This window comes from Gymnoscopelus braueri, assembly GCF_963280865.1.
Source record: "Gymnoscopelus braueri genome assembly, chromosome: 7".
In the NCBI taxonomy this organism is placed as follows: Eukaryota; Metazoa; Chordata; class Actinopteri; order Myctophiformes; family Myctophidae; genus Gymnoscopelus; species Gymnoscopelus braueri.
Genome location: NC_137608.1, coordinates 50,712,615 through 50,730,114, shown reverse-complemented (window position 1 = coordinate 50,730,114; position 17,500 = coordinate 50,712,615). Strand labels below are relative to the sequence as shown.

The 17,500-nt window shown below is 40.7% G+C and overlaps 2 protein-coding genes across 8 annotated transcripts in view; both read left to right on the top strand.

The window, feature by feature from the left end:
- Positions 1–10,547, top strand: part of LOC308089220 (H-2 class II histocompatibility antigen, E-S beta chain-like) — an 88,471-nt gene extending 77,924 nt beyond the window's left edge. For all 5 annotated transcript variants that reach the window (XR_013933476.1, XR_013933477.1, XR_013933478.1 and 2 more), the window contains exon 10: positions 10,397–10,547. The gene's annotated coding sequence lies outside the window, so the exon portion shown is untranslated. The remainder of the gene's footprint in view (positions 1–10,396) is intronic.
- Positions 746–17,500, top strand: part of LOC308089219 (H-2 class II histocompatibility antigen, E-S beta chain-like) — a 43,162-nt gene continuing 26,407 nt past the window's right edge. The window contains exons 1-2 of one of the 3 annotated variants that reach the window (XM_080433807.1): positions 746–868; positions 1,721–1,804. In XM_080433807.1, the coding sequence (XP_080289933.1) occupies positions 1,738–1,804 (67 nt within the window). In that variant the 5' untranslated portion in view covers positions 746–868; positions 1,721–1,737. The remainder of the gene's footprint in view (positions 869–1,720; positions 1,805–17,500) is intronic. The other 2 variants (XM_080433808.1, XM_080433806.1) reach the window with 2 other exon arrangements.

The following is a 17,500-nucleotide window of genomic DNA, read 5'->3' as shown; positions in this document are numbered from 1 at the left end:
ACACTATGGAATTGGAAATAATAGAACATATTCATTTTGCATTGAATACACAGGGTGGCAACGGTATTTCATTAACTTAATAGCAAAATGGCCGCCATGTGAACATGGTCTTCGGAGACCACACCCCCTTGTCACCCCGCATAATAATACATATGTGCAGAGTTGACCAGTGGAGTGCTCCAGCATTTTATTTGGTTATTCCCTTCTAAAGTGACCAGATATTTTACTTTCTGATTCAAGTTGTCCCCCTTTCTTTCTTTCTTTCTTTCTTTCTTTCTTTCTTTCTTATGTTTCTCTTCAACAGAATCCGAATCATCTTTATTGTCAGATATCACAGGGTAAAGGTGAAAAGAAAATATGTTTTAGTGCAGCTCCATCGTTTTAGTTATTTTCAGAAAGAAAAGAAGACGGGGGAGGGTCAAGGAGAGAATAAAATATGAATTAAACAAAGATATTTACATACAGTATGTACATGAGGTTAGACATAAGGTGCATAAGGTACAGTATGTACATGAAGTTAGACATAAGGTGCATAAGGTACAGTACATGAGGAGACATAAGGTGCATACGCAGCAGTTATACTGTTCATGATATGTGCAATAATCCAGAGTCCAGACTGTCCTCTTTCCAGAAACAGATGATGTAACATCTTGGCTGATTCTTCTGAACTAGAGAACGAGTCCTCCTTCATTCTCTTTCAGACTCCAGAACTTCTCTTTCAGTAAACATCTGTTTATTCTGATCTGTTTATTCTCATCTGTTTATTACCATCTATTAAATTCAGTTCAGTTTTGATGAGTGATGATAAAGATTACAGCCACCCTCCTCATCCTCTCCTCTGTACTTCATGTCAAAGTGATCCCAGGAAGTAAGTAGAAGTGGGTGAAGTTATTTTTTGTGCAGCTCCATTGTTTTAGTTATTTTCAGAAAGAGAAAGAAAAGAAGACGGGGGGAGGGGCAAGGAGAGAATAAAAGATGAATTAAACAAAGATATTGACATAAAGTATGTACATGAGGAGACATAAGGTGCATAAGGTACAATAATGTACATTAGGAGACATAAGGTGCATAAGGTACAGTATATGCATGAGGTTAGACATAAGTTGCATAAGGTAGAGTGTGTACATGAGGAGACATAAGGTGAATAAGGTACAGTATGTACATGAGGAGACATAAGGTGCATAAGGTACAGTATAAACATGAGGTTAGACATAAGGTGCATAAGGTACAGTGTGTACATGAGGAGACATAAGGTGAATAAGGTACAGTATGTACATGAGGAGACATAAGGTGCATAAGGTACAGTATAAACATGAGGTTAGACATAAGGTGCATTAGGTACAGTATGTACATGAGGTTAGACATGAGGTGCATAAGGTTTATATTATTTAGGCCTACAGTATGTACATGAGGAGACATAAGGTGCATAAGGTACAGTATGTACATGAGGAGATATAAGGTGCATAAGCAGCAGCTATATACTGTTCATGATATGTGCAATAATCCAGACTGTCGTCTTCTTGGAAACAGATGATGTAACATCATATCTTTAATCTGATTGGCTGATTCTTCTGAACTAGAGAACAAGTCCTCCTTCAATCTCTTTCAGACTCCAGAACTTCTCTTTCAGTAAACATCTGTTTATTCTGATCTGTTTATTCTGATCTGTTTATTCTGATCTGTTTATTCTCATCTGTTTATTCTCATCTATTAAATTCAGTTCAGTTTTGATCAGTGATGATGAAGATTACAACCACCCTCCTCATCCTGTCCTCTGTACTTCATGTCAAAGCGATCCCAGGAAGTAAGTACATTATATTTGTTATTATATAATATACACATTTATATCTACTGTTATTATATAAAAACAAATATGAACATTGCAATATAAACAAATGACAAACACACACACACACACACGCACGCACGCACGCGCGCGCACGCACGCACGCACGCACACACACACACACACACACACACACACACACACACACACACACACACACACACACACACACACACACACACACACACACACACACACACACACACACACACACACCTTAAGAAGAAAAGCTAAGGCAGGTAAACAAGTAGTCTTGCGTGGCCAGACTGTTGCCCCCCACAATTTTCAAATGTTTCCGGTCATACAGTCTGGGACTCAGAAGCTCTGATCATGATTAAAATATAAACCGGATATGAAGCCTCCTCCCCTCTTCCGTTTCGTCTCTACAGTTGCGCAAATTTATCTTAATATAAATACAAATCATCTAAGTATATTTAACTTGCTGCTTAGCAGAAATGGAAATAAAATAATAAACTGTAAAGATATTTTAAAATATATTTTCGTAAACGGAAGTGCCAGCTTCCTCTCTCGGATTTTGGGAGTTGTATTTCCAGACTCTATACAGCATTCAGAGATTGTGGAATAGTTGTCTGGCTACGCGAGACTAGTAAACAAGTAACTAATTACATTTACTCAAGTACTGTACTCAAGTACAATTTTGAGGTAGTTATGCTTATCTTTAGGAGTATTTCCAATTTCCAATACTTTTACTTCTACTCCACTACATCTCACAGGCAAATATTGTACATTTACTCCACTACAATTATTTGAAATCTTTAGTTACTAGTTACTTTGCAGATAAATACATTTTAACATTATAAAAAATACATGAACAACTTTAGCCCTATTCTGTACCTTGGCTATTTGAAAATAGCAGATCTACAAGCTCACAACCCGTCGCATCGCGTGTTGTGAGCTTGTAGATCTGCTATTTAAAATGTTTTAGTACTTTTACTTTTGGTACTTTAAATACATTTTTATAGCAATACTTTTGTACTTTCACTCAAGTCAATTTTTAATGATTGACTTTTACTTGTAATAGAGTACTTCTAAATTGCAGTATTGATACTTTTACTTCGGTCGAATATTTGAGTACTTTTTCCACCACTGCAAACATGATTGTTTAACATGATGATTATGTGTTATTGTCACTGTGAAGAAGTTTGTTGTTGAATTTAATGTCATCTTTGTTTTATTTCCAGTGTTCCATGAGGACATTCTTGTCCTTGGCTGTTCAGACACAGTTAAAGACCCATATAAAGAGTACATGTTTACACTGGATGGTGAAGTGATGATGTACGCAGACTTCAACAAAGGGAAGGTGGTGGAGCCTCAGCCTCCGTTTGTAGATCATATCACCTACGGTGCAGACACTTATGGAACAGCTTTGAATCTGCAGGCGTTCTGCAAACACAACCTGGACACCATTCGCACTGCCTTGAAGAAACCACCAGTGAAAGGTACATGAATACTATGAACACAATAGTTATTAACTAACACAGTTGAATATATTTAACATTAATGAAAATGTGTAAACATGTATATTAAGCATTTATGGTGACATATATTCTAAATAATATGTATTTCTAGTAAACCTGAATATCTGCTCAAGGTGCTTATTTTTTTTTTACAAATCTTTGCATTAGTATCTGCTCTGTACAGCCTGAGCTGTAGGTGAGGTGTAGATGGTATAACTATGTACATGCAGTGGTGTGTTCTACTTCTACCGTGTTACACTAAATACGCAGTATACTGTGCACATTTTCTTTTTAAAGCGTATAGCATCCAAAAAGCGTCTGAGGAAGCGTATCCAGTGTTGATTTGGTGAATCTATCCCTGGTGGGACACTATTTTAAAGACGTCACGCGCACGTGGCTTAACGCCTACACTACAGGTCACACAATGGACAATTGATATGCATCTAGGCTCATTCCTATGTTAATTCACCTGGTGTGACACCCGGCAGTCGGCAGCCTTTGTTGAGGTGTGAACTTAAGGGTTGTTTTAATCGATGCATGTGCACGTGCGTGCTCCTGCTCAAAAGACTGGTGGGACGGCGTGTCCCACCAGCTACAGACACGATCCTGTATCCGTATCCACTTATACTGTATGTTGGTTTGTTTACTGTTGAGTGAGAAAACAATGTTACCTATTAAAGGAGTAGTTCACCCAAAAAATTACTTATTTTCTATCAATTGCACACCCCATGAAGTATTGAATTCATGATTTTTTAAACGTTTTTGTCGCATTCCTAAGCTAATAATTTGATACCTGTCTCCTATCGGCTAATGTATCCGGTAGGAGACACAAAGTAGATTATTTGTGTCTCCTACCGGAAATACACCCAGTCATCAAATTATTGGCTTAGGAATGCGACAAAAACAAAAACAAATCCATGAATTCAAGGCTTCATGGGGTGTGCAATTGATAGAAAATAAGTCATTTTTTGGGTGAACTCCTCCTTTAAGCTAATCATCTGGGGACCCCCAAAAAAAGTTATCTGGGGACCCCCCAGAAGTCAATGCACTCATTCAATTATTTGAATTGAATGATGATTTATTTGATACATTTGGGGGTTATATAAAATATTGCAATTTAAATTCAAAAGCAACAGTTTAGTGTTTTAGTTTAGGTTTGCAATGCAGGCTTTAATTACAGTATAAATAATGACCTTTATTTGTTTAATATAACTCAGCTGATTGTTATAATGATTGATCTGGTATCCTATAGTTTCTTTGAGGCTCTACATTGTTCTCTCTACTCTCTACTTATGTGACTATTTACCTTGTTTGCTGACTAGAGTCAGTGGTGGGAAAAGTACTCAAATGTTTTCAAAATGTTTTTATCCCGCGATTTTTGTAACCCATTTTTTTCACCCGGTGCCAATTTCCTAAGTGATCCTGGGCGCTATACCAGCCCTACACCAGCACTACACCAGTCCCCCACAGTAGGGAGGCCAGGGCCGAGCTCATGCTTCCTTCAATGCATGAGAGCCAACTGACCTTCTTGTCACCTGACAGGGGGGAGTTTCCCTGGTTGGACGTAGCGCGTGGAAGGAACACGTTATTCCAACCAGTTCCCTTCCCCTCCATCAGGCGCCCCGGCTGTCATGGGGGAGGCGGTATAGTGACCAGGATTACTACATTTTTTTGTGAGGGTATTAACTACCCTAGGAGACACGGGGAGAACATGCAAACTCCACACAGAGAGGCCCTTCATAATAGTAATCAAATGTTTTACTTAAGTAAAAGTAACGATGCTGCAATCTAGAAGTACTCTGTTACAAGTAAAAGTCCGGAATTCAAAATTGACTTGAATAAAAGTACAAAAGTTTTGGCATCAAAATGTACTTAAAGTACCAAAAGTAAAAGTGCTAAAATGTTTGAAAATAGCAGATCTACAAGCTCGTAGCACGGCACTCGGTGGCGCGCTATGAGCTTGTAGATCTGCTATTTTCAAATAGCCTAGGTATAAAAAATGGGTTATCCTGGAAATACATGATGGGGTCTGACAGACAGACAGACAGACAGACAGACAGACAGACAGACAGACAGACAGGCAGACAGACAGACAGACAGACAGAGTCCTTGTTTACTCAGCCACGCTAGACAACTGGACACATAGAGAAACAAAAATTAACTGGTAGCTCAATCACATTGTATTTAAGATATTCAATATACATGCAAAACATTTTGATGCCAGATTTCACATCCTGAACCTATTTTAGACGTTATGTTATATTTGACCGATAGGGGGCAGTTAGCCTAGTGTTGATATTATACAGATGATGATAAAACTGAACATTAATTACATTTTTAATTGTCTATTTCCAGATGGATATGTGTATTTTGAGGCTTTCCGATGTGTGTTTAACTCCAGTGAGCTGAAGGACATACAGTACATATGGTCATCTAATTTCGATGGTGATGAGATCTCCAGGTGGGACAGTAGAGTAGATCAGTATGTTGGATACACTGAATTTGGTGTGAAGAACGCAGAGCGCCTCAATAAAGATCCTAGACAACTGGCTGGGATGAGAGCAGACCGAGAGGCAATCTGCAAACACAACACTGAGATCGACTACTCCAATGTTCTGAACAAGAGAGGTGAGCTGATCTCAGAGCAGCACTCAACACTCATCACCTCATAAACTATAACATGAAATCACATGATTCTATTCAGAGATGATTAATGGTGTTAATATTGATCTGTTAATGATTATAAAACATTACTTAATCTGCTGAGAAACATTTCAGATCCTATTAAACACTTAAAGGAGTAGTTCACCCCAAAAATGACTTATTTTCTATCAATTAAACACCCCATGAAGCCTTGAATTCATGGAGATTTTTTAGTTTTTGTCTCATTCCTAAGACAATAATTTGATTACCGGTGTAAAGATGATAATGTATCCGGTAGGAGACTCAAAGGAGACTCTTTGAGTCTCCTTTGAGGAGAGACCGCCGGTCATCAAATTTACACTCTATCCTAACACGCTGTCACTTAGTGGAAATAGCAGATCTACAAGCTCACAACATGTGGTGTCATCATCATACACAGAGTATAGATGAAACATTTAGATCTATTTCTGAGTGTTCTTTCACCCTCATATAATGACCTGCCTAAAATAGATTTTTAGAGTTTTTTAATTAACTTTAAAAAGAACCATGCAGGCTAAAACACACCTCTATACAATTCATTTCACCACCTGATTTTATATTTAAAACATTTTCTTCACTAGTTTGTTTTGTATGTTTTTAATCACTTTAGTAATATTCTACAGGATTATGTGTATTGTTTTGTTTGTTTCTACTCTTGTTCATTCGAACTGTTTTCATTAAATGATATTGATTTGTTTGTTTATGTAAAGCACTGTGTAACTATTATGAATTATTTAATATGTTTAAATTACATTATATAAATGCATTCTACTTTGTAGATAACTGTAGACTATTATAGCATCTACAATACTCTATTAAATGTTATTCTATGGTGCCATCTGGTGGCCAAACACTGACACTTACAATTACAATGTAGGCATTTATCAGAAGCTCTTAATCCAGAGTGATTTACAGTAAGTAAGGAAAACACAAGGTAATACATCAAATGTATAGAAATAGTATTCTAGGATCATAGGTAAACCAATAACCTATCATCAGTCTAAACAGTATAATATCAAACAAAAAAATGATCTGTACATTGAAACTATCCAAACTATAGGATACCAGGTCTACAATGAGCCTGGCATCTGTCTACAACATGATATCTAAATTACATTTTAACCTTTGCATAAGCCTCCAAGGTCATCAAGGCTAGGTCTAGTGCTACAGTCTTCAGATTATGGTGGTAGATTGGGAGTGAGTATGCAGCTCTAACTGCAATGGGGAGTTTGTTCCACCGTTTGGGAGCCAGAAGGGAGAAGAGTTTAAGACGTGTGGAGCGTTGTCTAGGGTGTTTTAGAGAAGGGGGAAGAGTCTGGCACATGTGGAGCGTTGTCCAGGGTGTTTTAGGGCGGTTTCAGACTGGGTTCGTTTGAATCAAACCGTTCCCGAGTACGCTTGGCTGGCCAGCATTCACACTGGCCAAGATTCTAACGCACTCGAGACCATTTTCATTGAACAGTAATGGTAAATATGTGCCTCATGGGGGCGCTGTTGACTATGGGGCTTTGGGAGAGCGAATGTCATTCACAGAAGAAAAGTCACTCTAGAGTGAATAATAAAGTTTGACTGTGTTCCTGACGTTGTCTTGAGTTATAATAACAACAGATCAACAATACACAACCAAAGCAGTGTGTGCACTGGTCTATGAAACCTCGAAATGTAACGTCGCCTGTTAATATGATATTGGCGTCACGGACGCAGCCTTGGTGTGACGTCACAGACTAATCCTTGGTGTATTTATCCTTATAAATACGTTCGCCACACATGTGTTTTTTGTTTATTATTTTTCACGGCTCGCGCTACTCAAACACTAGCAGGATTATTATTTCTTGTCAACATTCAAGTAGAACTATGAGAAGGTATAACCCAGCTAAAATAATGTGTCATTATAAAAAATATATAAATGATATATGATTAGCAGTCCACTTCCTTCTCTTGGAACGAATGGATTCACACTGCCGCGTTCCGTTCCCGACTCCGCAGACTACTCCGCAGACTACCTCCCAAGGTGGTTTCGGGTACGGTACGGTGATGCGTTACGGGGAACGGTTCGCTACGTTCACACTACCACAACATCTGCCATGTGGTCCGGGGTGCGCACCCGGGACCATAGTGTGAAAGCGCCCTGAGGGAAGGCTGTAGAGTCTAGGACTTGTGGAGCGTTGTCCAGTGTGTTTTAGAGAAGGGAGAAGAGTCTAGGACGTGTGGAGCGTTGTCCAGTGTGTTTTAGAGAAGGGAGAAGAGTCTAGGGAATGTGGAGCGTTGTCCAGTGTGTTTTAGAGAAGGGAGAAGAGTCTAGGGCGTGTGGAGCGTTGTCCAGTGTGTTTTAGAGAAGGAAGAAGAGTCTAGGGAATGTGGAGCGTTGTCCAGTGTGTTTTAGAGAAGGAAGAAGAGTCTCGGACGTGTGGAGCATTGACCAGGGTGTTTGAAGACCAAGCATGTTGCGGCTTTCTGGATCATTTGGATCTCATTTGGATGATATACAATTGTTAATTATAATTACATGTTCCTTTGACTGGTATATAATAATAAATAGAATAATAATAATAATAATCATCATCATCTTTTTTAGGAGTGGAGCCCAAAGTGAGACTGAAGTCAGAGACTCCCCCTCGTCGTGGTGAACACACTCACATGCTGAGGTGCAGCAGCTACGACTTCTATCCTAAAGTGATCCTGGTGACCTGGTGGATAGGTCAAGAACCTTTGACCTCTGGTCTCTCCTCTACTGATGAGCTGTCTGTTGGAGACTGGTACTACCAGTACCACTCCTACCTGGAGTACACACCCAGGTACACACCTAACAGACACCTATACATAGAAATACACAACTAATAGACACCTCTACTGGTACTACCTGTGTGTGTGTGTGTGTGTGTGTGTGTGTGTGTGTGTGTGTGTGTGTGTGTGTGTTACAGATCAGGAGAGAAGATCACATGCATGGTGGAACATCCCAGCCTGACCGCGCCTATCAAGATGGACTGGGGTCAGTTACTGTAATCTAGTGTAATCTACTGTCAAAATAGCAGATATAAAAGCTCAAAGAGAGGTACCGAGTGCCGCACTATGAGCTTGTAGATCTGCTATTTTTGAAAAATCGTGAACATTTGTGCAAATCTTTGAATATATATATTTTTGTAACATGTCAAATGTCTCTCAACATTATGTCTTAATTATTTGGGGGAAAAAAACAATTGTTGCTATATTAGTGGTGCTCAAACTTTTTCTTGTCAAGACCCCCAAAATTATGTTTTTGGCCACTGAGCCCCATCAAAATATGTTGTTCCAGGGACCCCCCAGAAGCAAATATTGGAGTTAAAAAATGTTGTTTAAAAAAAAAGAAATCTAAATTATATTCAAACATTTGCACAAATGTTCAATATCTTTTTTTTAATAGCAGATCTACAAGCTCATAGCGTGCCGCGCTATGAGCTTATTGATTTGATTAAAACAGTTAAAAGACCAGATTGATTTGATAAAAACAGATAAAATACCAGATCGATTTGATGAAAGCTTATTAAAGACCAGATTGATTTGATAAAAGCAGATCAAAGACCAGATTGATTTGATAAAAAAAGACAAAACACCAGATTGATTTGATAAAAACAGATCAAAGAGTCATCATGGTTTTATCAATGTGAAAACAAGACAGTTTTCTAAGACAGAACAAGCACTGATTTTTTACAAATTGCCTCACAGCTCTAAGTCTATGACTCTGTCCCAAGATACTTTCTGCACATTCCACAGCCTGGTTTATAATCATCATAGTAAAAGGTTGATTTATGTCTTCTAAAATCTATCATCATATCCTTTGTTTTCAACTTGGTGTCTGTATTTAGCTCTAAGAAGGACATGTCACATCAGGTGACAAACTTCTCAAGGACTGGACCAATAGGGTTGGACTCATTATTACTGAACAGACTCACAATGACTGTGTCGTCTGTTTATTGTTTATTGTGTTTGGTTGTTGTAGTTTATTGTCACATGACTCCATGTCAGAGTCAGTGAAGAACAAGGTGTATTCTACTGTAATGATATATGATATGATATGATATGATATGATATGATATTTGTATTGTCAGATGACTCCATGCCAGAGTCAGTGAAGAACAAGGTGGCCATGGGAGCATCAGGTCTGGTTCTGGGTCTGGTCTTGTTCCTGTCTGGATTAATCTACTACCAGTGGAAGAAACGAGGTGATTAGCATGTTTAATTAACATGTTTAATTAATAAATAGTACCAGTGGAAGAAACAAGGTGATTAGCATGTTTAATTAACATGTTCAATTAATGTTTAATTGCAACCCTAATGTTATTGTGTTATTGTGTTATTGTATGCACATTTATGCATTTAATGGAGAAATACACACATAGTATATAGGACTGAGGTGATTATTTATCTTTCCGTTTTTCAGCTCCACTGTTGTGTTTCTATCCGTTCCTTCCCCCCTGGGATCTGGGCCCCTGATCATGAATGGTTTGAAGTTCAGATGTTAGATTTTGGCTTTAATTTGCTTGGTTTGAATGGAATGTCTCAATATCAATAAAGGAATGAGAAAACATAATTGTGCCTCATGTTCTCTTACATTTCACTGCAGGTGGGTTGCCAATTTCAGCCAATCAAGAGAGAGTGCCCATTCACAATATAGAGCTATTTAACACTGTTACTGAACAAACACTCTATAGTAATGATTACTATCACAATATAGAGCTATTTAACACTATTACTGAATAAATACTCTATAACAATGATTACTATCACAATATAGAGCTATTTAACACTGTTACTGAATAAATACTCTATAACAATGATTACTATCACAATATAGAGCTATTTAACACGGTTACTGAACAAACACTCTATACATGTACGGGTTGTAAATGGAGAAAGTGCCAAAACCAGGTTGAAATTCCGCCATGACGCTCGTGACAGACAAGCGTCATGTGAACCATGGCTAGCTTTTTTACATAAAGTCCCTCAGTTTGGCTGTTGCGATGTGACACTATTGTGAGCATGTACTGTATATCTGCTATTTTTGGTTTATTTTCTTTTTTGTGAAGTAGTGTTTCTTTTCCGATAATTTGTGAAACGTTTTTGGAATTTTTTTTGGACATTTTAGCCTATAGTAATGTCATAAATAGGGACATTTCTCTTTGAAGCAGAAGCTCCATAGTGTCCATAGGTAAATGTTTAAAGTGAAGAGCTGTTGACCTCTGGAGCACAAAGAACTTCAACTGATATAAAGTGTATAAAAAGAGTTTGAAATGACCATCAATGATCTAACACACACTGGTTACCAAACGTTTAGCTCAAGTTTGCCCGGGACCCAAACTAGTGAAAATAGCAGATCTACAAGCTCACCAACGCGGCACGAAGCGTTGGTGAGCTTGTAATATTCATTTTTATGTAGGAAATAAAACAAAGAGGGATAATTACTTGCGACCCATAAAAATTGGTCCGTGACACATGGGTCCCGACCATAGACTGTATAAAAGAATGGACAGCGTTACGCCCCTAGACTCTACAGAGCGTAAATGAAGCCCATTGGTCAGCTGTGTGCAATCCGCCATCTTTCAATATCGCGTCATATCCTGCAGAATGACACCAGACCATTATTGGTTGGGTAGCTTGTCAATCAAATCATCCCGCCCCTCCCAGAGCATAACCTACTTTATCGTCAATTTTAAAATAAATAGGACCATAGTTTACCAAAACACATATCATGATGATTGAAAGGAGACTTTAAACTAGCGACTGGAAGCATAGAGTATTTATGACCATTTTTATTAAGGTAAGAAAATCTAGTCTAAAGTTTGTCAAAAACCCATCCGCTTGCGTTAAAATAAATTGACACCCTCAGGGGTAAAACAGCGAAACTACAGGCCATTCATATGAACTGTCTCTTCCGTATTGGCGTCAATGTAAAAATCTCAGGCTGGCCCCTTGTTCCAGACTCCTGACCCACTGTTTGGGAACCAGTGATCTCTAACCCTGGTGGGCCGTGAGGAGATTACAAGTGGGCCCCCAAATAACAGAACACTTAAGATACAGTAACAGATGGGAGGCCTGTGAACGCTTTCCATACGTTCAAGTGCATTTATAAAGAGCTTTTATCCAAAGCTCTTTACATTATGCATTACATTCACCCATTCACACACACATTCATACACCGATGGAGGAGGAAACCATGCAAGGCACCAACCTGCTCATCAGGAGCAATTAGGGGTTCAGTGTCTTGCTCAAGGACACTTTAACACTAACTCTGGGGGAGCCCGGGATCGAACTGGGAACCTTGAGGTTCCCATCCGGCCGCTCTAGCGGCCACTCTACCCCCTGAGCCACTGCCACCCCTAGGTCCTGGGCCCTGATCCAGACAACATGGGGAACCACTGCATAATGTGTTCTGTATAATGTGTCATGAAGTTAGCCCGGAATGGCTGATGTACAATTTACGGTACAGTTCTGTTGTAATTATATGTAAAGTAACTTGAAGTAAGTGGAAATAACATTAAATAAAGGCCTAATAAAGAACACATTTGTTCTAACGAAACCCTTACAGTAGACTAATAGTAGCCTAACATCACATCGTGTAGTTAGTAGTTGTGGGGTTGTAATGTGACGGTCAAGTAAGTGGAAATAACACAACATTAGGCATTATAAAGAACATGTATTTATTATTAGGCTTTGTTAGGTCTTATTAGGCTTTGTTAGCCTCTAGGAATTATGTTCCATAATTAGAGTATAACTGTGTTTGTTTCTGTCTAATAGCAGAGAACACCATTTCTAATAACGCCTTTTGTTACGTTTCATTCAATTTCTAATTAGAACATAATTAAGGGATAATTGTGGAAAATAAGGGTATAACAACGTTTGTTTCTTTCTAATAAAAAACATTATTGCTAATAAGAAACACATTATTTGTAATAACGGCTTATTATGTCAAATTAGTGTACCGTAAATTGTGCTGCGACCCTAATTTGTATGAGAGGGAGAGTTTATCACAAAATATAATAATATACAGAAGAGTGAAATAGTGATGTTGGTTTCTAAATGTGTTTTTATATGCAATTTATTAGGTTCAAGTCACAGTACATAATGTATCAGAATCACTTCTGCTCAGACAGAACCTCATTTTTTTTACATTTAACATTCATAACACCGTCAACAAATACCGCAACACAAACAAAAACAAAACCAAACAAAATTAAAACACAAAGAATAAAGAAAACATAATACCGGTACAGGGTCCGCCAACACCCCTCTTCACATTGACCACAGAGTACTCAACCTGGAAGTGAGTGGTTGCCACATCTTTAAAAAGCCTTTGTAATTATCATGTGGTTTCTAAATGTGTTAATAGTCCTGCAGCAATGAATTGTTGGAAGGACTGTGGAATGATTGGTGATCATTCACATATATTTTTGGACTGTCCAAACATTATTTCATTTTGGGGTCAAAGGAATAGACACAAGTTGGGGAATTGATCTACCATTGTACCCGATCGATTGTTCTTGCCTGGTGTGGTTTCCTGATGACCTATGTAATGGAAATCAGAAGTATATTTACACATACTTTTGATGACTGCAAGCAAAATAATGACAATTAATAGGAGGAAGCCGAACTTTAATGGACACACAGAGCAGGCGTACTTGTTCTCTGATTGAGTTTTGAAAACCAGTTCCCTTTTATGTCATTTTCCTTTAACAGTCCATTTTTATCACTGGGTATACCGTATCTGTTAGATTGAATATGCTCAAATGGAACCGAGTTATCTTGGTCTGAAAAAGAAAAAAAAAGAAAAGAGGGTGCTGTAAAAGACTGTACTTACCAACACAGATCCATCTGCGTTCGTATCCTTTGGGTCAAAGGTCATGGTGGTTCCATAAAAGATGTTTCTTGCCTGTGTAGGGCCATATAATATGTATATAAATAACATGATTATTCAATTAATTGAAAAAGTAGTTGCAGGAATACTTGCCTGAGCTCCACAGAGCAACAGCAACAGGAGAGGTGATGAAGAGAGACACATGGTCTACAGAGTGAACCGCAAGCAGAGACTAAAAGGTTTTATATACAACGCACACACACAGCTTGCATAACGCCTTCAGCATGGTGGGAGATCGTATCATTGTCTTTGTAGGATGATACAATCTGCCATCATGTCACAGCAGTCACACATTATCTGGAATGCATCCTTCTAACAACACAGGTCGCGCTATTTGCATATTAAAACAGATTTGAAATGTCAAACGTATCAAGCCTCGCCTCTGACGGTTTTAAATATAGTTCATTATGCAACACGTGTGTTTTCCGCACTCAGATCCATCTTATGGAGGCCATCACCCCTGCCCGCCCACACACACACACACACACACACACACACACACACGCACACACACGCACAAACACAAACACAAACACAAACACACACACACACACACACACACACACACACACACACACACACACACACACACCCACACACAGGGAGGGGAGGAAGGTTTGGCGCTGCGTGAGGTAGCTGCCTGTTCCAGCTGCTTGTTTTTAGCGTGTTTTTATTGTTTTACTGTCTAGTTTTAGCTTTGGTGTTAGCAGTATAGTTGTAGTTGTCTCGTTTGTGTTACGTGTTTGTTAGTTTGTGGACACTTTAACACATAATGACCAAATCGGGGACCACATACACAAGGGACCAGCTGGTTGCCCTGAGAAAACCTCACCTGCTATACCAACGGAGGAAGCTGGACCTACCGGCCGAACTCAGGCGGAGATCTCGGGGCTGCAGAGCGGGGTCGAGGCGACGAGCAAACAGACAGAGTTTCAGACCGTGTCTGCCGTCCATTGTCATGGGGAATGTCAGGTCACTCAAGGCGCCGGGAAGGATGGATGAGCTGGCGGAGCTGGCTAAATCCCACTCGGAATACCGTGAGTGTAGCCTGATGATCTTCACGGAGACATGGTTGCATGATCTTGTACCGGACTCTGTGGTGTCCGTGAATGGATTCCTGACTGTGCGATCGGACCGTGACACAAAGCTGTGCCACAAGAGTACAGGCGGCGGGCTCGCGGTGATGATCAATAACAAGTGGTGTAATCCTGGGCACATCACAGTAAAGGAGCGAATCTGGAACCCGAACATTGAACTGATGATTATTGGTATGCGCCCCTATTATTTGCCACGTGAATATTCCCATGTTCTCGTGTTTGTTGTTTACATCCAGCCCTCAGCGAATGCGGAAGTCGCGTGTGACGTCATTCACTCCGTTATCGCGAGATCTCAGACAGAGCATCCCAGTGCATTCATTGCAGTGTCAGGGGACTTCAACCATGTATCACTCTCAAGGACCCTGCCCACTTTCTATCAGTTTGTGAGCTGCAGTACAAGAGAGGACAGGACACTGGATCTATTCTATGCAAATGTTAGGGATGCATATAAATGCTCAGCACTGCCAAAGCTGGGTGGATCGGACCACAACCTGGTTCACCTCACATCCCTGTACAAGCCCATGGTAAAACAACTGCCAGTGACCACTAGGACAGTGCAAAAGTGGACACCTGAGGCAAATGAGGTACTGAAGGGACGTTTTGAGGCTACAGACTGGGGAGTGTTCTATGATTCATACAGTGAGGACATTGATGGATTAACAGACTGTATTACGGACTATATACAATCCTGTGTGGATGATGTTGTACCCGCCAAAACTGTACGTTGTTTTTCGAATAACAAACCCTGGGTCACTGGAGACTTGAAGGGCCTTCTCAACCAAAAGAAGAGAGCCTTTAAGGCCGGTGACAGGGCGGAATTGAAGCGGGTACAAGCGGAGTTGAAAAAGAGGATTAGTGAGGCAAAAGACACCTACAAGAGGAAGGTAGAGGAGAGACTGGCACAGAATCATGTGCGGGAGGTATGGAAAGGTCTTAAGAACATGTCCGGCCACAAGCAATCTACCGGCCGATCAGTGGAGGGCAACCTGGATAAAGCCAATGAGTTCAATCTGTTTTTCAATAGGTTTGATATAAATGGGCCCCAGGCAAACCCCCCCCTTAGCTCTCCAGCTCATACCCCAGCACAACACATGCTGCCACTCCCCCCCTCTGCCTCCCCCCCTTGTCTCCTCCCCACCATGCAGGACTGACTGTGACCTCTGAGCAGGTGAAGAAGGAACTGGAGAGGTTACACCAGGGCAAGTCTGCAGGACCGGACGGCATCAGTCCTAGGGTGCTTAGGACGTGTGCAGAACAGCTGGCACCTGTGTTCAAGCATCTCTTCAACCTCTCGCTGAGACTGAGGAAGGTGCCGGAGCGGTGGAAAACATCCTGCATTGTTCCAGTACCTAAAGGAGTGCGGCCTAGTACTCTGAATGACTACAGGCCAGTGGTACTGACCTCTCACGTCATGAAGACCTTCGAGAGACTAATTCTGCAGCACCTACGGCCTCTGGTGAGTGACTCCCTGGACCCTCTACAGTTCGCTTACCGTGCCAAGGTTGGAGTGGAGGATGCCATCATCTGCATGCTGCAGAAGGCGTACTCTCACATGGAGAAGAAGGGGAGCACGGTGAGGATCATGTTCTTCGACTTCTCCAGTGCGTTTAACACCATCCAGCCTCCCCTGCTTGCTGAGAAGCTTACAGCCATGCAAGTGGACCACAACATGGTGGCCTGGATTACAAACTATCTCACCCTGAGGCCACAATATGTCCGGCTACAAGGCTGCTAGTCCCGGGTGGAAATGGGTAGCACCGGAGTTCCTCAGGGAACAGTGCTGTCACCCTTTCTGTTTACCATCTACACTTCCGACTTCAGCTTCAGATCTGGAACATGCCATCTCCAGAAGTCCTCAGATGACTCCTCTATTGTGGGTTGCATCACTGAGGACAATGATGAGGAGTACAGAGGTGTGGTGGAGAACTTCACCAAATGGGCTGAACATAACCACCTTCTGCTGAACACAAAGAAGACAAAAGAGCTGGTGATCGACGCCAGACGGAGCAAGAGGAGGACCCCAGTACCCATCACCATCCAGGGGGAAGAGGTGGAGATCGTGGACTCCTACAAATTCCTGGGCGTCCACCTGAACAAGGATCTGGACTGGAAGAACAATACAGATGCTGTCTACAAAAAGGGACAGGGCAGACTGTACCTCCTGAGGAGGCTCAAGTCCTTCAATGTGTGTAGTAGGCTATTGTTTTATAAATCTGTTGTAGCCAGCATTTTATTTTATGCAGTGGTATGCTGGGGTGGGGGCATCAAGGCTAGGGAGCTAAACAGGCTCAACAAAATCATAAAGAAGGCCAGCTCTGTGGTTGGCCTCCGCATGGAAGGGCTGCAGTCGGTTGCAGAGAGGAGGATCAGGGACAAACTAAATTCCATCCTGGCTAACCCCTCCCATCCACTCTATGGCGAGCTGCAGGATAGGGTGAGCACCTTCAGCCAGAGGCTCACTCTCCCCCCGAACATGCACACTGAGCGGTACAGACTCTCATTCATGCCA